This window comes from Mirounga angustirostris, unplaced genomic scaffold (assembly GCF_029215605.1).
Source record: "Mirounga angustirostris isolate CCGP_5_RB_7025 unplaced genomic scaffold, mMirAng1.0.hap1 SCAF_2, whole genome shotgun sequence".
Lineage (NCBI taxonomy): Eukaryota > Metazoa > Chordata > Mammalia > Carnivora > Phocidae > Mirounga > Mirounga angustirostris.
In genome coordinates this window covers 122,140,013-122,165,865 of record NW_026991710.1, presented here as the reverse complement: position 1 = coordinate 122,165,865, position 25,853 = coordinate 122,140,013, and the positions used below count along the sequence as shown (strand labels likewise).

Genomic DNA, 25,853 nt, shown 5'->3' with positions numbered 1-25,853 from the left:
ACCTAGTCTAGAAACTGTTGTCTGTCACACTGTTAGTTAAGTAACAAACCACTCCACAGTTTAGCAGCTCAAAATAATAGCCATTGATTGAGCTTATGAATTTGTGGACTGGCATTTTGGGCCAAGAAGCATAGGGTGCTTCTTTGGGTCTCTCCAGGCATAAATCTCAAATCCGTTTTGACATGGGCTAGGGGCAGACTGGTCTAGGATAGCCTCAGCTAGGGATGGCTTCTCCCTGTTCTCCATGGTCTCTCATCTTCAGGGGGCTAGCCCAGGCTCGTTCACATGACAGCCCGGCAGGGTTCCAAAGGAGAGAGCAGAAGCGCACGAGGCCCCTGGAGGCTAGACTGAGAACTGGCCCAACGTCATTTCCACCACCTTCTATGGACCAATGCAAGCCACAACTCCAGCCAAGATTCAGGGAGTGGGAAAATGTACTCCACCTCTTGATGGGAGGGGCTGGGAAGTCACATTACAAAGGGGTGGGGCTTCAGGGAGGGGAATTGTTAATGGCTTTTTTTTCTTTTTTAAGTAAGCTCTATGCCCAATATGGGGCTTGAACTCACAACCCCAAGATCAAGAGTCGCATGCTCTACTGACTGAGCCAGCCAGGCGACCCCTGTTACAGCCATTTTATAGCCTACCACAGCTCAAGAGTTCTTCAGGCTCTCTGGGTGTTCCACAATGACAAAAATCATTTAAAAACTGATGTATAAACCAGAATGTCGGCATGGTAATTTAAAATGACAAGTGTAACAATCAAGAGGAGATGTCATTTGGGGCAGATGGTCACCAACTTCCCTGAAAAGTGTCGGAAATACATTATCCAATCTTTAGGTTTTCTTTTTTCTAGTCTCAAATCACTTCATGCTGTTCATACATACAAATCACTTCACTGCTGTTCATACATTTCATTCGTTGTACGTGTTAATAGAATGAATTTAAAATACAGCTTTCTTTCGCATTTACTCATGACTTGATTGGTTTTCCAGGACTTGTCCTTCCTGCTTTTGACAAGGGAGATATCCTGTCTGTTAAGCGATTGCTGCAGATAGTGACTTTTGCTCATTATGTGTTGATTTTGCTAGTTTAGTTCACGGAGGAAAACCTTATTTATTTATTTTACAATTCTGGAGACACCGCTCATTGTTATTACCCTTGACCCTGCCCTGTTTTGTTTTCCCTTTGTCACTGTGTATACAGTGATGGTAGCTGTCTTCGGGGACCTGTGTGGTCCTGATTGGAGGACATTGATACTGAAATGTGGCCAAAGATTAGCCCAGGTGAGGATTAATGAGAAATAGGAGATGGTTCAAACTTCACCAAACACTAATTATAAACTACTTAAGGCAAATTAAGTAGTGTACCTTATTGGAGAGCAAGATTTAAAAATTATTTAGCTAATGTTTTAAACATTCTATTTGAATATAATATGCTTAACATCTAAAAGCAATGCTCTACTCTAACTATTATTTAATTACATCTTGGCTTTCCTTATAATTGAGAAGGCGATTTACGTTTTTTCTCACCTAAAGTGCATCAGGTTATCAGATAACCCCCGGTCCTGCCAGATCATACATATATACATAGACTTACAAGGGAACTTGCGTAGTTATTTGTAATATGGGGAGTTGAGCTCCAATTCCGGCTCCATCATCAATGAGCTGTGTGATTTTAAACAGGTCATATCATTCTCTGAGCCTGTGTTTACTTATCGTGAAATGAGAGAAGTAAAAACAATAATGGTTTTCACTTCGTTTTTTTAAACGATAAACTCGTTTTTCCAAACAAAATCTTAAGTGCCGACTCAATATATAAAACACATAAAATTTGTAATTTTAATGGAACTTTGTTTTTTAAGTTCACGTTTATTGTATTTATTTATTCAAAAAATCCAGCAATCAGAGCAAAGTTGCTGTTTGATAAGCACAAAACATGGGATTAGCGTTATGATGGGGGGAGGTTGTATATAGCAGCATCAGCCTCTAGTATATTTCTAAATTTATTTTGCCGATTGCAGTTTCCAGAAATACATTTATACGGGGATGTTGTAGCAAAGAAGAGTAGATTTGTAACAATTCACCTTGTAATCTCAAGATGCCTTTAATTAAATTTATTCAGCTGCTCGAAAGAAGAGCACAATAATGAAAAGTTTTTGCTTCAAAGTTGACAACATTTAGCAACTGCCCTCATCCCTTGTCGTACGATCAGAAGCACACAAAACGAGCAATATGCAATAAAGCCCCGTCATCCTATAGTAACTACTTCAGTATTGCTCCATTAACTGGTATTTGGAAATTTATTTACTCTCTCTAGTCTCAGATTCCTCAACTGCAAAATGGGGGTAAGAGTAGGGTTGTTGTGAGGATCAAATAAATTAATTCAAACAGACTAACACTTAGCATACTTCCTGGCCCCTGTTAAGTGCTTTATAAATGATAGACCCAGACAGAACTATATATCTGCATCTGTCTGCCGGTCTGCCCGCCATGATGAGAAGCTTCACCAAAGCAGATCCACTTGAACCCACCCTGACATTTAATGGAAGGTAGTGGTTCTCAACCACAGGTGTGCCTAGGACACAGCTGGCAGTGTCTAGAGAGAATTTTTGTTTTCTTTCTTTTTTTTTTTTTAAGATTTTATTTATTTATTTGACAGAGACAGAGACAGCGAGAGCAGGAACACAAGCAGGGGGAGAGGGAGAAGCAGGCTTCCCGCTGAGCAGGGAGTCCGATGTGGGGCTCGATCCCAGGACCCTGGGATCATGACCTGAGCTGAAGGCAGACGCTTAACGACTGAGCCACCCAGGCGCCCCGAGAATTTTTGTTTTCATGACGGGGCAGTGCTTTTGGCAGCTAGTGGGGCAAGCCCAGGGATGCTGCTAAACATCCTACGATGCACAGGACAGTCCTCCAAGGCAAATTATCCTGCCCAGAATGTCAGTGGTGCTGAGGTTGAGAAAGCCTGATTTAAGGCATGCACGTCGACTCTAGTAGGACCGCAACTGTATAGTTGTACATGGACACACGTGCCCAGGCCTAAGTTTTTTGAAAGATCAGTGAATAGCCAACCACCTCCTTATTAATGACATATTACTAGAATTCTAGCACTCCTGTGATAACAGGAGGAACTGCATTACAGGTGAAACCGACTGAATTAACTTGTCAACCCAAGTAAACGTTAGTGGTCTCCATTAGAGCACACGTGAGGGTACATATTTTTAAATTAAAGTTTCAATTGCCTTAAGTAATCTTAAAAACTTAAATTTGAAACAAAACATTTGTTGGGACCTGGGAAGCTTATCCTAGGATTTTTAGAAACACTGTTTGAGAACCACCCATCTGTGGCCCCTTCCAGGTCCAAGAGTCTTTGGCTCTGCTTTAGGGTGAGGTAGGAAATAACATTCTTAGTGGCCTACCTTTTTCATGTAGCATTTCAGCATTCACAAAATTGCTAGATTCTGAGTTGAAAGAGGTCTCTGTTTTATTAAATGTCAGGAAAGTGTCATCTTCCTTTACCAGAGGGAATGGACGGAACAGAGCAGAACAGCCACGGTGCAGCCCGTTCTTCCTCTTTTACCTTTTTAGTCAGATCTTCACAAAACTCCTTCCTACAGAAAAGGGACGTTTTCTGCCCCTTACCTCCAGGTTATGTCCCACCTTTCCCTTTCTCACTAACAAAGGCTAGTTCACTCCATATCACTTATTTCCAAAGCCCATAGTCCAACTGCTTAGGGTAGCATCCCTCTCAAAGGTTCTTGGAGAGAAAGGAGAGAGGCTGGGTGCATTTTCAGCCAGAAACCCTGAAGTTTGTGTCTGTGTGATTGGGGAGGGTTTGGTCTTTTAACCTCTTGGGACCTTAGTTCTCTCACTCATAAAATGAAGATAGTAGTAATACCTATCTCCTGTGATCTATGGAAGGATCTGTGTTAACTATGCAAATGCTAGGTGTGTGCATTATTTTTAAGGACGTTTATAGAATAGTCCTGGGGGGAGGGGGTACTTAAAAAGGATCTCAGCATGAACTGATGACACTTTGCTTTAAAGAGGGCTTTTTTTTTTTTTAGCAATTAATTAATTCTTTCCCATATTTAGAATTGGAAACTTGGAATCATTTTATCCCAGTGGCTTTCCCATTGGTTTCCCATACGAGCCTTTATCTTGCATCGTGTATAAATCCTCAAAAAGCTGATTTGTTTCCTTTAAATGGCAGCCCAGCTCCATTGAGTGTGTGAACTTACAGATATACGTAATTTATAATCAAAGTGGCTCAGGTCCTAAAATGTTTGAAACAGAGAAGGGGCCTCTTGATTAGTGGGGTTTCCTCCTTGCCTTAAAAATGGAGTATCTGGAAACTTGAAAGATGCATAAACAGAAGTCAAGGTAAGGGCTGGGAAAGTCTCTTACAAATGGAACTCCATATGTGCACAGATCTTTGTGTTAGTAAGAATGAAGTAAAGACTAGGCTGTGCATTGTAATTGGTTCCTTTTTTCTTAGCAGTTTCCCCAAAGAAAAAAGAAAATATCTTTAATTCCACCTTTTTCTGTAGAAAGAGAATGGGTTTTTTAAAAGTAAGATAAAAAGGCAAACGTAAGATAACAAAAACTATGACAATTATTCAGTCAAATTAATCTTAAAATATAGGCTTTATGCACTGTTTTTAGTATAAATATTTCTGGTATTTAGACCCAGAGTGTTTGGGAAATTAAAACTTGGGCAAAAGAGTGTTTCCCACAGGTTTTTTTGTGATCTGTTATTAGCTATAGTTACATTTCCCCAGCACATTAGTAGTTTTATGCCATTCTTGACATTGTCAGAACGAAAACCAGGTATGAAATGCCTGCAAATTTATAATCCAGCAACATGCTAGCTTGCTAGCTCGCCTCTTGTTTTTTTAAGTGTCTTATTGAAGTTCTGTTAAGTCTGGTTGTACTAACAATGCTAAATTTTTTTCTCAAATCTTATGTAACATTTATTGTGACGAATACTTCTAGAAGCTACTTATATCTTCAGAGAGCATCAGCTTAAGGTTGCTCTCTCTCGAAATTGGGATTTGCTTCTAGGGCTTCAATAGGTTATCTCTTTCCTAGCCTCACCTTAGAATTTTAAAAAGTTTTAAAATAAAAGATACAGAAGCATTTTAAAAAGTACATAACTTTCTATTATTCCTTCCCAAAGAATCAAAGTTTCAGGCTTAACAGAAAACACACCACTTAATTATTCTGTTGTGACTAACTAGGATGCTTTTGGAAGAGGATTTTATAAAGGGTTCTGGAAGAAAGGCATAGGGCGAGAGAAGTTTTAGGAGGTGGCCAGCAACACCCCACCCCACCCCCCTGCACCCCCACCACCTCCAGGAAATGGTTGAAAGGGGAGAAGTGTGCTAAGTAAACAAAGTCCTCTTAGGATCTACCTTCCTTGCTGAGGTCAGAATTACACGATGATTGCTCTAGAGACCATCATTATTCTCTTTGGTTCGGATTCTGATGACACTGTCCCCAAAGGGCCAAATTTTATTTTATTTCATTTATTTTTAATTTTTTTTAAAGTAATCTCTGCACCCAACGTGGGGCTCGAACTCATGACCCTGAGATCAATAGTCACATGTTGTACCGACTGAGCTGGCTGGGCACCCTGAAGGGCCAGATTGTAAGCACTTTTCTGAAATTTACTACTCTTTTAGTAATGGCACAGTCCAAGTGAATGATTATCACAGACACCTCGGTAAGTGCTGTGGTGTAGATAGCAAAGCTTTTATCTCCAGGTCTTATTCCCAGTCTAAGGATCAGATCCAGGAAATACACTTCTGATTGCCTTTGGTGGAATATTTTGGGATTCGTAGTTTTTGTTTCCCACGGGTGACACTAAAGCACCATCAGATGTCACTAATTTGTAGACAACATATTTTATTCATTCCACAGATATATATTGAGCGCCTGCAATGTGCCAGGCACTGTTCTAGGCACTCAAGGTACATCAGTGTTAAAACAAAGATCATTGCCTTCTTGGAGCCTACCTTTGAGTTAGGGGAACAGATCACAATGGTTAACATAATAAATAAGAAAATTATATGGTATGTAACTAGTCTGCTTGGGCTGCCATGGCAAAATAGCAAAGACTTGGTGGCCTGAATGAAAGAAACTTACTTTTAACAGTTCTGGAGGCTGGAAGTCTGATCAAGGTGTTGGCAGGATTGGTTTCTCCTGAGGCTTCTCTTTTTGGTTTAAAGATGGCCACCTTCTTGCTGGGTCCTCCCACGATCTTTCTTCTGTGTGCATGCATCCCTGGTATCTCTTATAGGACATCCATCATACTGGATTAGGGCCCCACCCTCATGACCTCATTGAACTGTAATTACCTCCCTATCTCCAAATACAGCCGCGTTGTGGGTTAGAGTTTCAACATAAGAATTGGTGGGGGTGGGCACAATTCAGTCCTTAACCAGAAGTTACCAGGTGGTAAGTTTTTTGGAAAAAAAAGGAAGATAAGAGTAAGGTAAGAGAGATTGGGAGCACCATGGGGTGGGGATTGCAGTTCTGAACAGGATGGTCAGGATAGACTTCATTGAGAAGGTGGCACTTGAAGGTCAAGTTTACATTCAAGTGTTGTCATAGCAAAGGGACCAGAAGTGGAGGAATGGTGTGGTGGAGGTAGGTAAGGTGGAGGCACAGGGCGGGCAGCTCGTGGATCTAGTTCTAGTCCCAGCTCTGCATCTTTCTGGTGGTAAAATTTCCAAATGTCACCTTAGCCCTCCAGAGTCCAGTTTCTAAATATGTTGGTCTGTGTGAACTTGTAATTCCAGAATGTACACCTTTAGAGGGCACAAGGGAGAAATGACTTTGTGCTTGGGTGCAGGCTAGGGTAGGTGGTGGGCAACAAGTTAGAAGTGCTTACTTTGGAGATTTATTTTCATCTTCTTATTCGTTAAGCAGGAATGGGCTTCGGGTTCACTCTCATGAGTGTTCCTAAGAACTCTGTATTAGGATGAGATCATCTTTCTCAAAAGACATCTAATATAACCAACCTAAAGTTCTTACTGCATGGCCCATTAAAGGGGAGCAAGCTGCCTGGGAAAATGGCCAGTGGTGGCAGAGGATACTTGTCCTCCTTCATGGTCTTTCCCAGGGAGTGTGTAGCTCAGTGGGTGAAGGCCTGCTATGGTGTAGCCAAGCCACAGAAGCCATCCCATAATAGGCCAGTTAGCTCTGCCCTGACCACATACTCCACACCAACCAACCATGCTAAAAATGGAAAAAGGACATTAGTGGAAAAACTGGTGAAATCTGAATAAAATCTGGAGTTTAGCTCATAGCAATGTGAATTTCTTAGTTCTGACAAATGCACCATGCTTATGTAAGATGTGAACATCTGAGAACGCTGGACGAAGAATATATGGGAACTCCTTGAGCCATCTTTGCAACTTTTCTGTAAATCTAAATTATTTCAAAATAAAAGATTTTCTTTAAAAAAAAAAAAATGCCCCCTCGTGAGGGGCGCCTGGCTGGCTCAGTCGGTGGTGCGTGCTACTCTGGATCTCAGGGTTGTGAGTTCGAGCCCCACGTTGGGTGTGGAGATGACTTAAAAAGAAAATCTTAAAAAAAAAAAAAAATGCCCATTATGGTCTCAGATGACTTGAGCTACAGATACGGGTTTATTTACCATGACTGGAAAAATAGTTCCAAATGCATGCCCCAGTGTTTGTGGGTCAGGAATGTCAGTTCACAATAAGGCAAAGTGGGATATCTCTAGGCAAAGTGGGATATCTCTAGCCTGAGCTTCTCTCTGGCAAATTCTTCCTCACTTTACTACCCCACCCCAGGTTTTTGCTTTGGGTATTGCCTCTGACTCATGTTTATATTGAGTATTTTATGGCAGAATAATTGCCGGAAAGCATTATTTTATAATAGGATTAAGTGGGGAGAAGCCTCATAGGTCAGGGAGGCCGCAGCATATACAGGAAAGAAGATACTTAGGGAAACCAGAGAGAAAAATGTCCACTTTGTAGAGGCAGCACTTCTTAAAATACGAGCTTCCAAAGATTCAGAAGCCCACATTCTTCAGAGCCGCATGCTCATGGAGTGTATTGTATTTTTTTCTGCCCAGGTTCCAGCCTGTTTTGATTGGGTTGTGGTCCCTCCTGCTGTCAGCGCAGTGTGATGGTGCATTCCATATTTCATTAAGTCCGGGGGCAGCTAAGAGGGGGAGTGGCCTTTTGTATGTGTACATATATATATATAATGCCTTTCTTCTTTTGACAGCTGCAAATCAGAAGGAGCCCATGAATCTTAATTTTAAAGTGAAAGAGGAGCCCAAGGAAGAGGAGGCCTTAAGTGCCACTTTGCCTCGGTCCAGCTATGTGTTCAGCCCGGAATCGGAATTGCCAGCCCCAAGCATCTCTGAGGACACCCTTAAGCCCCAGGAAGGGAAGGGGAATGTGCTAAGGCGGGATATGTCTGTCAAAGCAGCGTCTGAACTTCTCATGAAACTATCAGGTACTTGATTTATTCTAAAATATTCACGTTCTGATCATTTCATTTGCAGCCAACTGGGCTGCTTCCTGCATGGGTTATAATTAGGCTCATGGTAGCAATATCACATTATTGAGGCAAATTCAGGAATGATTGGATAGCTTGGCTTGCATTCCTGCGTTGTGTGTACGAGTTTGTTTGCAGATGTTGTCTGTGTACCTGTCTTGTTAAATGCAGCCTTCTTTTCCTGGGAATTGTTGGAAAACACTGCTGCTTTCTGAGATGATGCAGGTCATAATCTTAAGTGCATTCTAACGACATTCAAAGCACTTCTGCTAATTGATCAAAATATCTATTCTTTCTTAATAGAGGACCTTTCTTTTTGTGTGTATTTATGCTGTATTCTTTAAGAACCATTAAAAATATTTTTCCTAACTTAATAAACAGTTGAGATGGCTCTTGTAGTAATTAGCAATAGAGTAGCAATAAGAGATTTTACAAAGAGAAAATTTCATAGTGGACAATTACAATAATTAATCTAAGTTCTTAAGATGAATGAATAATTTTTTTGTAGTATTTAAATGTAATCTGCCTGTCAGAGATAGGAAAATTGATTATAATTTGAAATTCATATATTTTGGGTTCTTTTCCAGTCTCCCATCTGCCCCTTCAGAACAGGTAAAAATTTAGTGTCTTTTAAATTCAAGAGTATGACTTTTAGAGCATGGGAAGAAAAGTCGTATCAATAATAATATACTTACCAAGTCATATCACAGCCTCAGTTAAAAGGTAATTTTTTAGAAACTATATTCAAAATGCTAATATGAATCAAAAGCTGTTTTCAGTTTGTAACTCCCTGTGCTTGGAATATGAAAGCAAGAAATGCATTAGGGATGCTCCTTCCCTATAATTTCCTCAGCAATTCTGACTGTGCTTCTGGTTGACCAGTAAGTTGGAAAGTAAGAAATTAATAGCGATTTACTTAGAGCCATTGTATCAGAACAGTTGAAATTCCTGTATTTGCCAGTTGGTGGGGTTAAGAATTCTTTCCTTTGATGTTAATTTAGAACACACTGGAACTTCAGAGAAACATGATTTGTGATAGATAAAGCAGAGTACAGTTATGACATCCTTATTATAGCCCCATTTTTCTAAACTTTGCAGTATTAGAACAGCTTCTCTTTAGCAGATGGGAGGCCTAGCAGGACTGTGCTGATTGCTGAAAGCTGAAAGTTTAAAAATATGGTGTTCAGTCCAACATATTTTCTTATACTTAAACCCTCCTTCCTGTGTCAAAAGGTCTCAGTGACGTAGAGTAATATGTCTGTTGTTTTTCCAGTCAATTCAAAGGGGTCACACAGCTCTCTGATTCTTCTTCCATAGCACAGGCTTTCACATTGCAATGACCCTCTTCCAACAGTGACTCTGGTTGGTAGGATCCCAGTGTATGCTATTTCTGTTTCAGAGTTTGCTGGGCAACCAGTATTGTGAGCAGAGAGAGATGGGGTGGCACCAGAAGATAATATGCAAAAATGAGATTTGAGGGAAGATTTTCTTTAAGGAAAACATTTTCTCCTGATCCTTCTAGGTGATATGATTTTGGACACTGAAATATGAAAGCATTTCCTAGATAATAATGAGATCCCTCAAATAGAATATGGCCATACAGCCATGCACATTTAATGATACTTGTGGACAGCAATGGTCCTTCTAAATGTTTATGTTGACTTTTGTTGAGTTTATGTGCTGTGGGGGTCAAAGACAGTTGATTGGATGACATAGTCATATTTCCAAAGGGCATCTACCCTGCTTCCTAGTATGGAATGAACACTTGTTTGAAAGACTAAGATAACTAATTTTTTTTGCCTTGAAAAAAATCCCCCAACGTTCTTTGTGTGAGAGACTTTGGTCGAAGAAATAGCATCCCAGCCCCTCCCCTCTAGATTCGCATGGTCTAGTCGGAAGTAGTCCAGGGCAATGGAATCCATTCAGTAAACGTTTTGCACTTCGAACTCCATACTTCTACATTCTAGCAGACTATGGTCAGGTAATCTGTGAAGAAGTTTCCAAGTTAGTCCTAGAAATAAACATGTGACTTAAAAAAAAAGTGTCATCTCATTCCTAAGCCCCAAGGTAAAGGGGACTCACCCTTTACTGGGTTTACAGTAGATATTAGAGTTTCTAATCATGGATGGATCAGTGCTCTTGGAAGAAGGATGTGAGGGAAAAACTTCCCATGCTCTCTTTCCTCAAGCTGCAATTTAGCAATTTCAATATTAATGTCCTGAAAGACATCCACGTAAAGAACTTGTCGGTGTCTTCAAGTCCCCCTTTCCATGATAGTTCCTGTCCCTCTGTAGACAAGAGGGGTAATTCATCTCCCAAAGCAGCCATGCAGGTTAGTCAGGGATGCCTTAGGTTCACCTGAGCTGATACCCCAAAGCCTGGCTGTGGGCGTTCTCATGAACACGAGTCCCTATTGCTTCTTGCTTTGCTAATTTCCATGTATAGTCTTCTGCCACATTGAGGAAAATCCTTTTGGCCAGGAAGAGTTGGGTGAGTGAGAAAAGTATGCCCCATGCATTATCACACATTTTGTTTCTTCTTCCAGTTTTGACCAAAGGAATAGCTAAGATGTGGAATAAAAGGATTTTTCTTCTTTGTTGTTTCTTTCCTTGAGATTAGAAGCTTTGATCTGTAGTGTAGGCGACCCTCTTAGTCTTTTCACTGAATTAATAAGAGGAAACTGGTCAACAATTTTGGCTGCTTCATTTCCAGTTTTAAATTAATTTATGTTAACTCCTTAATGATGGATGTTGGGCACGGGGCCCAGTCAAACATCATGTGAAACCTTCCCGGGTGAAGAAACATCTGTAGGTATATTGTTTTCCAAATTGACATTTACATTTTATGGGAAAAACACAGATGAGGTAGAGGCTAGGCTAAGTTTTTCATTAACTGTGTGTTTGGGAAAATCTGAGTTTTCTTCCTTCCTGTGGCTCAAATTCTACTTCCAGTTGTTAATTGGGAAGTCAAGTGCCTGACAGCTGGGCCAAGTAAATTGATTACCATAAAGAAAGCAACCCACTCTGAGGAAACTGCTGGATGTCTGTGACTACCTGTTGTTATGTGACACAAGGCAGCCAAAACAATCAGACTTTTTTGCTGAAGCGCAGAGTTGCCAAAGATAATTCCCAGAAGCCTTGATTCAAGGAGGCCAAAATCCTGAAGTTCAGTACAGAGGATCTGTAACATTAGACAGACGAAGAGAATCCTGTCACTATGAAACCCTGGTTTTGCAACGTCGAGTGACCTCACCAACTTCTGGAACAGATGTGTTATCACAGACGTGATGCAATGCTGAAGGTGACACAAAACTTGATCTGTTTTGTCTCTGTTGTACTGTAAGAGGAGTAGGTAGACACACAGATAAAGAAATGCCCCTTCTCCTTTTGGGAAGCCACATGTTTGCATGGGAATGAATACATAAAATGTACCATGTAGGTGGTTGAACCTAGAAGTAGCGGGTTAAGAATACCATTTTAAACATGTGAATTCCACAAAAATAAAAGCTGAAGTTATTTCAGAAACATTAATGAAAAATTAAGCACTTAAGTATATCTAACATGGTAAATAAAACTTTATATTAGATCTCAATTTGAGACACCTCTATAGGTTTTCTTATTTCTGTGCACAAGGAACAAACCCAAGTGGATTTCTGTTCATTTCTGATTTATATTCATTTATCCCAGTCTAGTCTTGGAAAGAAATATAAGTTATAATTGCCTCATGTAGAAAAATCCAAGCAGGCATGGATTTGAAATACATAGAGATGTTTAGGGTTCAGGGAATCTCCTGAGTAAGATAGAGCTTCAGCTGTGAAATATATATATATAATAATTACATAATAAATATTATATATATAATAATTTTTCTTTTAAAGTAATGTCTATCCCCAATGTGGGGCTCGAACTCACGGTCCCGAAATCAAGAGTCACATGCTCCGCCAGCTGAGCCAGCCAGGCGCCCCATGGCTATGAAATATTTAGAAGCAGGTAAACTTGGGTAGGATGAAGTTTAAGGTGAGGTTATTCTCTGCAGTGAACTGAAACAGAGAGGAAAGAGACCCCAAAATTGACTTTATTAACAGTTTTAATTAGGGCCCTTTGGGTTATACATAATAAATCCTCTTCAGCCAGTTTAGGCAAGCGAGGGGAATTTAATAGAAGGTACAGGTTTGGGGCTAACTTATGGAACCCCAGGGCAGGGATGTAGAAGGGTGTGAGTACTTCACTGAAGCCAGGGTCTGGAGGACCACGTGGAAACCAGGAAGCTCTCACTCCCTACCTCATCCCTGCATCTCTGCACGTACAGGACCTTTTCTGTTACATAGCTCACATGGTGGAAAGTGGCAATTTCTTGCAGCTTCTGAGTTTGCCTCTTGTTCAAAAGAGGAATTCCAAATTCCAGTTGATTGCCTCAGCTGCAGTTGGGATCCACCAGTGGAAACCTGTACTGTCATTAGGGATAAGGGCATCTGGGGCAGACATGGCTGCGGTCGTATAGGATGGCTGGGAGGGAGAAGAACCACCAGAAACACATCTTGGGTGGGCAAGAATGGGGGTGGCATGAAACCAGGAAGATAAACAATATGTATGAACCACAAAAGTTTGAGGAGCAGATTATAGTAATTGCTGTTATTTAAGTATTGAATGTAAATGTGTTTTGGCCTTTGGATGACTTTTACCTTTCTTTTCCGGTAGAGTCTTGGGGGAGACCTGCCCAGCCAGGACTTTGCCTAGCCAGCCTCTCAACTCTGTAGGTGCTGAAGCAAGGTTTCTCAAAGTGTGGTCGTCAGATTGGCAGAATCAGCATGGGTGGGGGAGGATAGGGAAATGTTCAAAATGCAAATTCTTGAGCCCTACTCTGGACCTCATTGACACTCTGAGGTTGGAGGCCCAGCTGTCTGTGTTTTTGCAAGCCCTTCATGTGATCCTGACAGCTAAGTTTTGAAAAGCACCGTGCTGAGGAAATGGTTAATTAAAGAAATAAGTTTTTTCCGTCTGAGAAGAATACCTTAGGTTAAAGCTGACAGAGGACAATGCTCTATCAAATGTGCATTTTACTTTTTAAAAAGAGCATTTCTTCAGTAGAGATTCTTTCTAACTTATTATGAAATATGGTATCTGGGAACCTTTTTTTGGAAGGGCACATGTACCTAATAAATCAAGATAGTGTTGCTTGTGAGCCTCAGATTAATACTGCTTTTTTTCAGTGTTAAATTTCATGATTATTCCTGGGCGATATTGGCTTTTGTTTTGTTTTGTTTTGTTTTTGAGAGGAAAGAGCTCCTCCTCTCCCCCTCCCCAGCAAATCAAAGACCATGTCAGAGACTGTCCTATTCTAAAGAATTCCTGGAGATAAATAAGAGATTTTAGCTAAACCATTTCTTAGGGCAATAACTATTCACTGTTCTATTTAGGATTTCTCCTTTGGAAAATTGTAGTCTATCAAACTTGATAAGCAGGATGGCTTCAGTAATAACCTACAAGGATGGAAAGTAGGTATTTTAGTTTTCTATTAATGTCAGCTCACACTGGCCTCCTTCAAACCTACAAGTGATCTAATTAAGTGGTGGAAAGGACATGGGAGGCCCCATCGCACGTAGCACCTGGTGGTTCTACCTCCTCACTCAGTCCTAAAGCGAACAGGTGGACATGGTAGCAAAGTTATGGAAAAGATGTAATGAATAATTGTGAAGTATTGGTTGAAAAGCATTTTGTTTATTTATCTTATTAATATTGTCTATTTATCACATTGTCAAATGCATGGCACCAAAGAATCTGAGAGCATAAAAATGTCAAGTGGCGTAGTCTACTCAGCCTGAAATGAGAAGTTCTTTTTTTCACTTCAACTTTTTTGAGCACCTGGAGAAATTGGTTGAATCCAGTGGTCTACTACTTTTCTAAGAATTTATATATTTCACATTGTTATGTTTTCGAGGGGCTTCTAGACTGATTTTTAAGAACCATTTCATTTTTAAAAACATCTTTATTGAGAGATAATTCACATACCATAAAATTTACCAATTTAAAGTGTACAGTTCAGTGGTTTTCAGTATATTCACAGAGTTGTGCAACCATCATCACATCTAGTTATGAAACATTTTCATCACCCCGAAAAGAACTCCGTACCCATTAGCAGTCACTCCTTACCCATCCCCATGTCACCCCCACCCTAGGCAACCACTAATCTGCTATCTCTCTCTGTAGATTTGCCTGTTCTCTACATTTCATATGAATGAAAACATACAACATATGTTCTTTTGTAACTGGCTCTTTCACTTAGCATAATGTTTTTTAAAGTTCATCTCTGGGGGCACCTGGGTGGCTCAGTCAGTTAAGCGTCTGCCTTCAGCTCAGCTCATGATCCCAGGACCCTGGGATCGAGTCCTACATCGGGCTCCCTGCTCAGCAGGGAGCCTGCTTCTGCCCCTCTCCCCACTTGTGCTCTCCCTCCCTCTCTCTCTCTGTCAAATAAATAAATAAAATCTTTAAAAAAATTAAAAAATAAAGTTCATCTGTGTTGTTCCTCTATGTATCAGTACTTTATTCCTTTTTGTGGCTGAATAATATTCCATTGGATATTATTGGAATAAATACACCAATAATGTAATGTTAATTTTATATGTAGTATAAAATGGATATATACCACATTTTGTTTATCAAGTCATCTGCTGAGGAACATTTGGTTGTTGCCCAACTTATGGCTGCTGTGAACGTTCATGTACAAGTTTTTTTGTGGACATATGTTTAGTTTCTCTTGGGTATATACCTAGGAGTAGAACTGCTGAATCAAATGGTAACTCTGTGTTTAACATTTTGAGGAACTGCCAAGCTGTTTGCCAAAGCAGCTGCACCATTTTACATCCCCACCAGCAATGTATGAGAGTTTAATTTTCCCACATCCTTGCCAAAACTTTTTGTCTGTCTTTTTTATTACAGCCATCATACCGGGTATGAACTAGTATCTCACTGTGGTTTTGATTTGCATTTCCCTGATGACTAAGCATTTTTTCATGTGCTTATTGGCCATTTGTGTATCTTCTTTGGAGAAATGTCTATTCAAGTCCTTTTCCTGCTTTTTGAGTTATTTGTCCTTTTATTCTTGTGTTGTAAAAATTCCTTAGGTATTCTGAATATACGCCCCTTAGCAGATGTATGATTTGCAAATATTTTCTCCTATTCTGCTGATTGTCTTTTCATTTTCTTAATGGTATTATTTGTAGCACAAAGGGTTTTGGGTGGCTCAGTCAGTTAAGCGTCCGACTCTTTTTTTTTTTGTAGCACAAAGGGTTTTAATTTTGATACAGTCCAGTTTATCTCTCTTTTCTTTTGTTGCTTGTGAGCACCATCACATTTTCCATAATTCCAGAAATTAAGTAAAAATGCAGACTTGTTTAATATTAAAATGAAAGCCTGTCTTTACTTATATAAGGGCAGCATTTAATTTGCAGATATAAAGCCTATGAAAACTAATTTATTGACTACAGGCCTCCTAGTGGAATTAAGCCGTCTGATTTCTGTATTTGCAATAGCATTCTCTAGTTCAGCTGATGGCAAAGAATATTTGTATGTCAACTTTTTTTCCTAAAGATTTACTTATTTATTTTAGAGACAGAGAGAGAGCGGGGGAGGGGCAGAGAGAGAGCAGGGGGAGGGGCAGAGAGAGAGGGAGAGAGAGAATCTCAAGCAGACTCCCCACTGAGCACGGAGCCCGCTGTGGAGCTCGATGTCATGACCCTGTGATCATGACCTGAGCCAAAATCAAGAATCGGATGCTTAACTGACTGAGCCACCCAGGCACCCTGTATGTCAACTTTTTAAATGACTTATAATGAATGTGACTAGTAATGGGCTTCCAACTAATGGCCAGATCACTTTCCTCATGCCATATATATCCAAGCAACTCTCGGGATATGCATGTGTATGTATGTGTATATGAATATCTATGTGTATATGAATATGTATGCGTACATGTATGTGTATGTACACACACATACAAAGAAAACCCATAACTGGGGGAGTTAAATCTTAAATAAGGAATTAGACTCTTCTTTTAGTACTTGAAAACTCAGTGAGAATTGAAGGTATATGGAGTGTGAAAACCATGTCTTATACAAACAGGGACTAAATCACTTTAATAAGATAAAAATATGACATGTTTATATACTAAAAAGAATCCTTTTCTTGAAGGACTAGATCTTGTTAAACTCAACAGAGATACAGCGGTTTTATTTACCTGACTCTTCAGACAGGACAGAGTAGCACCTAGCCATGGTCTGGAAGGACCATTCTTTTCCCAGCAAGAAAAGGGAACTTGCTTCGAGCAGATTCTCCCACAATAACTGGTGTTACCCTCACTCTTTGACTAGTAAGCACCCTTCTACTCATTTCATAATTTCACACACAGCTTACAGATCTTGGAGACACATGCCTGAATGGTTGTTGGTGCCCCCCCACCTCATGTGGGAGCTCTTCCGGCTCACACCCCCAAGGGTCAGTGCCTCTGCACCTGCTTTTCCCTGTAGAGCCCTCACCCCTCTGGTCATCCTTTTGCTTATAGCTGCATATGTTAATATAGTCACGAAAATTTGTACTGGCCTGGGTTTCCAGAAACCAGGCAAGAACTCTGAAAGGAATTTCACTGGCTCCACCTTCGTTATAGATTCCTTTTCTGTTTGGCTGAACTGGGGGAGAGAGGGGTTTGACCACAGCTGGAAGGGTTGAGGGTAGATGATGTGGAGGTGTTCCAGATCTTCCTTGATCTTCCCCTTGAGGGAAGAAAATGAAGAATGACACCTAGAAAATGTGCTTGCAGTTGGGATAGTGTGCCCTCTTGATTCCTGTGTTGTTTTTGGTTTCCTGGTATAAATGACTACAGATGTTATCCACAACACAAACTGTGGCACTGAGAGACCACTAACAAATACTATTCAATGGTGACAACTCTACGAAGAAGCTTTATTGTCTGAGGGATCCAGTTGCAGTATGGATGCAAATAGTTGAGCAACCAAACACATCCTGTTCCATTTTTCACACAGAGGACAAAGGTCCCTGCCAGGTAAAAGCCGTGTGCCCTATCACTGCATTTGGATCTCCTCTACTGCTCTAGCTTTTTATAGTTCTTACCCGGCCTTTTTGCTATATGTTACCACAGTTATAGTCTTGTCAGGAAGAGCACGACCATTATTTCCCTCAACAAGAGCTCTAAAACATTCTCATTCCACAGTAGCTTTTCTCTTCATTGCCATATTAACCTTTCACCTTTCACTTATCCGTGTCAAGGAAGGGGGACATTCACATGTATGGATAAACCCCATGGATTCTGTGCTCATCTGGGTACAAACTGGTATCACAGATCTAGCTCTGGAGAAGAGAACCCTTTCTCCACTGCCAGGAAGCCTGTCCACTGCTGAGTGGTCACATCGCCCACTGAACAGGGGCTCGAGTGGTAGTGCCTGGGCCACTCACTGCACTGAGCACCGGAAGATACCCACAATCTGAGAGCGACAGGCTCTGTTTCCCTTGGGTAGGGGAATGTTCAGAATGGCCCAAGAATGGGAAACTTCTGTGAAGCGAACGATTTCTCCTTTATGGCTTCTGTTCCTCTTTTTAAAAATTTTTTTTCCTAAATTTAAAAAATTTTAGTGTTATATTAGTTTTAGGTATACAATTTAATGATTGAGCAATTTTGTATATTACTCAGTGCTCATCGAGATAAGTGTACTCTTAATCTTTATCTGTTTCACCCATACCCCCACTCACCTTCCCTCTGGCAAGCACCAGTTTGTTCTCTGTATTTAAGAGTCTGATTTTTTTCTTTGTCTCTTTCTTTCTTTGTTTATTCATTGTTTCTTAAATTCCACACATGAGTAAAACCATATGGTATTTGTCTTTCTCTGACTGACTTATTTCATTTAGCATTATACCCTCTAGGTCCATCCGTGTTGTTACAAATGGCAAGATCTCATTCTTTTTTATGGCTGAGTCATATTCTATTGTGTGTATGCGCGTGTGTGTCTGTGTGTGTATATACACACATCACATCTTATTTATCCATTCATCTATGGATGGACACTTGGGTTGCTTCCGTATCTGAGCTGTTGTAAATAACCTAGGGGTGCGTATGTATTTTTGAATTAGTGATTTCATTTCCTTTGGGTAAATACCCAGTAGTAGTGGTAATTCTATTTTGAGTCTTTTGAGGAACCTCCGTACTGTTTTCCACAATGGCTGCACCAGTTTGCATTCCCACCAACAGTGCAAGAGGGTTCCTTTTTCTCCAAATCGTCACCAACATCTGTTGTTTCTTGTGTTGTTGATTTTAGCCATTTTGACAGTAGGTATTATCTCATTGTGGTTTTGATTTGCATCTCCCTGATAAGTTGTGATGTTGAGCATCTTTTCATGTGTCCGTTGGCCATCTGTATGTCTTCTTTGGAAAAATATTCATGTCTTCGGGCCATTTTTAAGTGGATTATTAATTTTTTGGTGTTGAGTTGTATAAGTTCTTTATATATTTTGGATAGTAATCCCTCATTGAATATATTATTTGCAAATATTTTCTCCCATTCAGTAGGTTGCCTTTTTGTTTTGTTGATGTTTCCTTCCCTGCACAAAAGTTTTTTATTTTGGTGTAGTCCCAGTAGTTTACTTCTGCTTTTGTTTCCCTTGCTTCAGCAGACATATCTAGAAAAATGTTTCTATGGCCAATGTTAAAGAAATTACTGTCTATGTTTTCTTCTAGGAGTTTTTTGGTTTCAGATCTCATATTTAGGTCTTTAATCCATTTTGAGTTTATTTTTGTGTATGGTGTAAAAAAATGATTCAGTTTCATTCTTTTACATGTAGCTGTCCAGTTTTCCCAACACCATTTATTTCCCAACACCATTTCCCATTGTGTATTCTTGCCTCCTTTGTTGTAGATTAATTGACGATATAAGCATGTGTTTATTTGGGGGCTCTCCTGTTCTGTTGATCTGTGTGTCTGTTTTTGTGCCAGTACCATCCTGTTTGATTACTACAGCTTTGTAGTCTGTCTTGAAATCTGGGACTGTGATGCCTCCAGCTTTGTTCTTCTTTCTCAGTACTGTTTTGGCTATTCAGGGTCTTCTATGGTTCTTACAAATCTTAGTATTATTTGTTCTAGTGATGTGAAGAGTATAGTTGGTATTTTAATAGGAATTGCCTTAAATCTGTAGATTGCTTTAGGTAGTATGGGCATTTTAACGATACTGCTTCTTCTAATCCATGAGCATGGAATATCTTTCCATTTGTTTCTGTCATCTTCAATTTCTTTCATCAGTGTTTTATAGTTTTTGGAGTACAGGCCTTTTACCTCCTTGGTTAGGTTTATTCCTAGGTATTTTATTATTTTTGTACAATTATAAATAGGATTGTTTACTTAACTTCTCTTTCTGTTACTTCATTATTAGTGTATAGAAATGCAGTGGGTTTCTGTATATTAATTTTGTATCCTGTGACGTTACTGAATTCATATTTCAGTTCTAGTAGTTTTTTGGTGGAGTCTTTAGGGTTTTCTTTATATAGTATCATGTCATCTGCAGATAGTGAAAGTATTACTTCTTCCTCACCAATGTGAATGCCTTTTATTCCTTCTTGTTGTCTGATTGCTGTGGCTAGGACTTCTAGTACTGTGTTGAATAAATGTGGTGAAAGTGGACAGCTCTGTCTTGTTCTTGATCTTAAAGGAAAAGCTGTCAGTTTTTCACCATTGAGTATGGTGTTAGCTGTGGGGTTTTTATGAATGGCCTTTATTATGTTGAGGTATGCTCCCTCTAAGCCTGCTTTGTTGAGAGCTTTGATCATGAATAGATGTTGTACTCTGCTTTTGCTGTGTCTACTGAGATGATCATATGGTTTTAATCTTTTCTCCTATTAATGTGTTGTATCATGTTGATTAATTTGCAAATATTGAACCACCCTTGCATCCTTGAAATAAATCCCACTTGATCGTGGCGAATGGTTTTTTTAATGCATTGTTGAATCGGTTTGCTAATATTTTTTTGAAGATTTTTGCATCTGTGTTCATCAAAGATATTGGCCTATAGTTTTATTTTTGTAATGTCTTTATCTGGTTCTGGTATCACGGTAATGCTGGCCCTGTGGAATGAATTTGGAAACTCTCCTTCCTCTTCTATATTTTGGAAGTTTTGAGAACAATAGGTACTAACTCTTCTTTAAATGTTTGGTAGAATTCACCTGTGAAGCCATCTTGTCCTGGACTTTTGTTTGTTGGAAGTTTGTTTTTTGTTGTTTTTTTTTTTTTAGATTTTATTTATTTATTTATTTATTTGACAGAGAGAGAGACCGCGAGAGAGGGAACACAAGCAGGGGGAGTGGGAGAGGGAGAAGCAGGCTTCCCGCCGAGCAGGGAGCCCGATGCGGGGCTCGATCCCAGGACCCTGGGATCGTGACCTGAGCCGAAGGCAGCCGCTTAACCAACTGAGCCACCCAGGCGCCCCTGTTGGAAGTTTTTTGATTACTGATTTAGTTTCATTACTAGTAATCAGTCTGTTCAAATTTTCTATTTGGTTCTGATCCAGTTTTAGAAGGTTGTATGTTTCTAGGAATTTATCCATTTCTTCTAGGTTATCAATTTGTTGGTGTACAATTTTTCATAATCTCTTATAATCCTTTGTATTTCTGTGGTGTCAGTTACTATTTCTCCTTCATTTCTTTTTTTTTTTTTTTTAAGATTTTATTTATTTATTTGACAGAGAGATAGAGAGAGAGCACAAGTAGGCAGAGTGGCAAGCAGAGGGAGAGGGAGAAGCAGGCTCCCGGCGGAGCAGGGAGTCAGACGCAGGGCTCGATCCCAGGACCCCAGGATCGTGACCTGAGCCGAAGGCAGGCGCTTAACTGACTGAGCCACCCAGGCGCCCCTCTCCTTCATTTCTGATTTCATTTGAGTCCCCTTTCTTTCTTGGTGAGTCTGGCTAAAAGTTTATCAATTTTGTTTATCTTTTCAAAGAACCAGTTCCTGGTTTCATTGATCTGTTCTGTTGGGGTTTTTTTAGTCTCTATTTCATTTATTTCTGCTCTAATCTTTATTATTTCCTTCCTCCTACTCACTTTAGGCTTTGTTTCTATTTCTCCCTTATGGCTTCTATTATTCTTACATGAAGATGAAGGATTGAGAGGGGCATTTTTGCTTTATCCAAATGCGAGGACCAATGCCATTCTGTCTGAAGGGATCTTGGTCTTCCCTCCTCATAATTCTATTTACGCCACCCATGTATCTGTTTTTCCCCAATCTGAACCATCCTGAGTTTGTGCTGTGAGGTGATTTACTTCCTATTTCCTAAATTGGGGACAGCAGCTGGATTCCAGCACATTTCCTGGTTTCCCGTGACTTGCCATGTGCTTGGATCACTTATCTCCCCAGCTGGAGAAATGGGGGGAAGTGATAGAATATAGTTGTGACCCACCACATTTCATCTTAGGGCCAAAATCAGGTGGTGAGGGTCGTTGTCTAAAGAATGAATTATGAACTCCCTCCTTTCTTCCTGCTACTACCATCCTTATCCCCATAAACTTACCTAAAGATAGACACACAGTACCCTACCGTTGCTACCAGAAATTCTTCCTAGTGTTCTGGGGTAGGGGCATTCATGGAGATAGCCTTATTGGAGGCTTTCTGTGGTCCACATATATGTAGCCAAAGGTACGTTTCATAGCCCCTCTGGTCGAGAGGGAAAGAGGCTCTCAGCAGAGCCAAAAGATTAATGAGAACGAAAGGTGAGAGTGCAGTGATTTGCGGGACTTTGAGAGTGGAATCATCCTGCCTCACTCTATACATTTGAATATTGGTACTCGTCTTCAGTTGGAATTCATCAATGCTTATTTAGCTCACAGATTGGATAATATGTAGATAATACCTTTTTGCCTCCACTTTGTTTTAAAGAGCTGTGGAAAAGAAAAAAGAAAACTGGGGAGTAGGAGGAGGAGGATAGTTTAACCAGGACAGATGGTGGTCTCTTCTCAGTTACTTGTGCTAAAGCCTTTGCGCCCTGTTTATCCCATTTTAATGCTGTTTAAAATATATTCTCCTAACACATTGTTTATGTTAGAAAGCTCTTCCTATATGACTCTCTCTCGGCTTTCCGGGAGACATCCAGAGCTAAAGTGTTCATCCTGTGGTAACAGTGAGTGTTCAAGCGTTAGGCCTCATTGTCCGATTTGGGGTTACCTCCCCCTTCTCCCTGGTTGGCTGTTTCATTGCTCTTCAGCACCTGCCCAGGAGAGGACACAGAGAGAGAGGAAGGGAAATTCAAATGAGTCATTTATTGCTACTTGTAAGTAGCTTTGATTTCAAAAACATTTGGAAGAGAAGGTTGAAACACAGCCAGAATACATCATGAGGATACCCATGCACTCATGTCTCCAAGAACTAAGGGGAATTAAGAGCCCAGAGGGACCATTTTCCACCATCAGATGGTCTCACCCCCGGTCTAAGGGTTCCCGCAAGCATGGTGCTAGGGACAGTGCCCTAGCAAAAGCAAACGCTCATTTATCACTGGCTCTAAGGGATTTGATTTCTGGCACAAGTATGTAAAGATTTCTTGGGCTTAAATGAACTCTGTCCTTTAGTTCTCTCTTATCTCTCTACTTCTTCTTTATGGTCTTCCTTCTTTCTTCTTATTTTTGTTTGTTTTTTCTTCCACTTATTCATTTTTTCAACAAGTATTTATTGAGCTCCTACTATTTTCTAAGCCCTGCTTTAGGTCCTAAAGGGAACCTAGGGGAATAAAACAGTGCCCTCTCCTGCACAGGTCCTGCATTCTCTTCCCACCCCATCTGTTGCTACCCATACCTCCCTCCCTCACTCTAGTTAATTAGTGCCTGGGTTAATATCTGTTGTTATGGGATGTTCTGCTCTCTGCACCATGCTTACCAGCCCTTCCCTGCCTGCTGGAAACATCAACCAATGGAAGAGAAATAGTCAAGGCTTCTCAACAGAGATAGCCTGGGGGCATGATTCAGTAATATTTAGTACCACCCAAGGAAAACATGTGAAACTTGTCTGTATATACTTATACCCTGGTACCATCTTTTAGTGGAAAATACTTAAAAGTTTAGAAAACTCTCAGCTATTGAGAGAAAACTCTTCACTTGCTCCTTCCTGTCTTTGGGTATTAGGGACTCTCTCTGTCCTTCTCCCTCCTCTTTGGGCGTAAAGCAGTGACCAACTGATCACTTGACAGAGATGGACCTTGCTTTTTGGTTATTTTCATGTCAGCAGGAATTTTACTGAATCTTGCAAGGATTTTATTTAAAACCTACACCCCCAACCAGCATTCAGGTTCAGAGAAGGATATATAAAGGCCTATTAATCACAGCAGATGAGGTGGACAGGGCTTAGATTTATTAAATGGCAAAGGATAATAATGTTAAATAGATTTAAGGTTAGATCAGATGCTTTAATTGACCCTTTTACTTTCTTTCTTTTTTTTTTTAATGTGAGACAAGTGAAGTGTATTCTGGACATTAGATGAAAAATAGGTTAATTTTTTAAAAATGAGATCATTTGGAATGTTACCAAATGGTGGACGTACAGTTTAAATGTGCCTCTTTAGCTAATTTCTAGTGAAATCATCAAATGAAAAGAAAACAAGATGATTGGGAGAGGTTTTACATTAACACTGGGACACTCAGAGGTCAGCAGATAATGACTGAGCCACTCCACGTCATCTGCTGGTTGGAGAAACTGATCTCCTGGAGCCCCCAGTGACTGAAAGATTTTCATTCTTGATTGTCATTGGACACAAGTGAAATTGTGCAGAATTCGTTTAGTGTGATGGACACATCCTGACTTGTGATCATCTTCTGCATGACCAGAAGGGGGGAGGGACTTCCTTTTCGTCACGTGAGCCTCCTGTGTCATCTAATGCTAGGCAACATCAGACCCAGAATCGAGTCCAAAACTTGTGCTGCAACCATGGGCCCGGTTTGGTGGCCAATCTGAAAACACCAGCAAATGCCCAGCTGAGCTATCTCAGGCAAGGACCTGTTGCATTGCTTGCTGGTCTGGAGGATGCAAAGGCAAGTTTAAAAATTGACCAAAGGATAAAGCCTCAACTACTTTGCTCTGATGGAAAATAATGTTTCTTGGACCCCAGAAAGAGAACTTCCAGGGCTCACTAACTCTTTATTACCTTTAAAGTTCAAGTTCCATTTTTGAGGGCATATTTGTTCCTTGAAGATTCAGATAGAACACCTGGTACTCCTCATTGTAGGTTTTTATTTTATTTTTAAAATATTTATTTATTTATTTGAGAGAGAGAGAGAGCATGAGCAGGGGTGGGGGGAAAGGAGAAGCAGACTCCCCACTGAACAAGGAGCCCTATGTGTGAAGCTCGATCCCAGGACCCTGAGATCCTGACCTGAACTGAAGGCAGATGCCTAACCAACTGAGCCACCCAGGCGCCCTGTAGGTTTTTAAAAACTTGATTCTAAGTGGACCCCCTGCTTACCTCTGTCTAGTGAACTGTGATTTCTAGTGTGCATAGCTAAATCTTCAGATGTTTGTGACTTCTCCTTCCTGAGTTGCCAGGTAGTATATGGTAGAGGGGAAATAACTCACAATTTTGGTGAGCCAATTCAAAAGGCCAATTCTGATAAAATGTCTTTGAAATTGTTTTAGGAATCGAAAGTGTGTGTGTGTGTGTGTGTGTACTGTAGGTCACTGTAGGGCTCTTCTGTTAGAATATACTGTTCTCAAAGATTCTTGTATATTATTAGAAGAACCAGAGTAAAATCTTCTGCCCTTCTGTTTTGTTTCACGGAGAGCATTTGCCCTTGTTTTCCCCAGGAGCAGATGAGCAGTGTGTCCATAGGGAGAGTAGGAAACTGATCAGAGCATGTGTTTTGCCTTTCTCTGGGGTATGGAGCACCCATGGAAAAGCCACAGCCTTGGATTTCATTCCTCAGAGCAGGAATGGGGAGCTTCTCCCTGCTGAGGCCCGCAGCACTCTAGGCATTGTGGAAATGAACCAAGGGCCACGCTGTGGAGAAAAATGAAACTTAGGATGAACTAACCGTGGAGAAGCCTATACCGATCTGGTCCCCTAAAGAAGGGAAAATTGTGTCAGGATGCTTGTGCTTGTGTTCCATGTGATCACTACTTTAGAGAGACAGGGTAGGCTAAGAAAGAGGAAAGGAAGAATACCATTCAGCGTGTGAGACTCGGGTTCTCCATTCCCATATGAAGAGTGGGGCTAGGTTTCTCTCCACTTCACTGGGGACCCAGCTCCACTCACAAGGTGAGGGCATGGCCGCCGGGCCAAGGCTGCCTCACTCC

General features: G+C 40.5%; 1 protein-coding gene across 11 annotated transcripts in view; it reads left to right on the top strand.

Annotated features, from left to right (window-relative positions):
- Positions 1-25,853, top strand: part of ZNF827 (zinc finger protein 827) — a 169,996-nt gene that overhangs the window by 54,673 nt on the left and 89,470 nt on the right. For all 11 annotated transcript variants that reach the window (XR_010409581.1, XM_064585129.1, XM_064585125.1 and 8 more), the window contains exon 5: positions 8,259-8,492. Coding sequence is in view for 10 of the 11 variants with exons in the window: in XM_064585129.1 (XP_064441199.1) it covers positions 8,259-8,492 (234 nt within the window). In the remaining variant the exon portion in view is untranslated. The remainder of the gene's footprint in view (positions 1-8,258; positions 8,493-25,853) is intronic.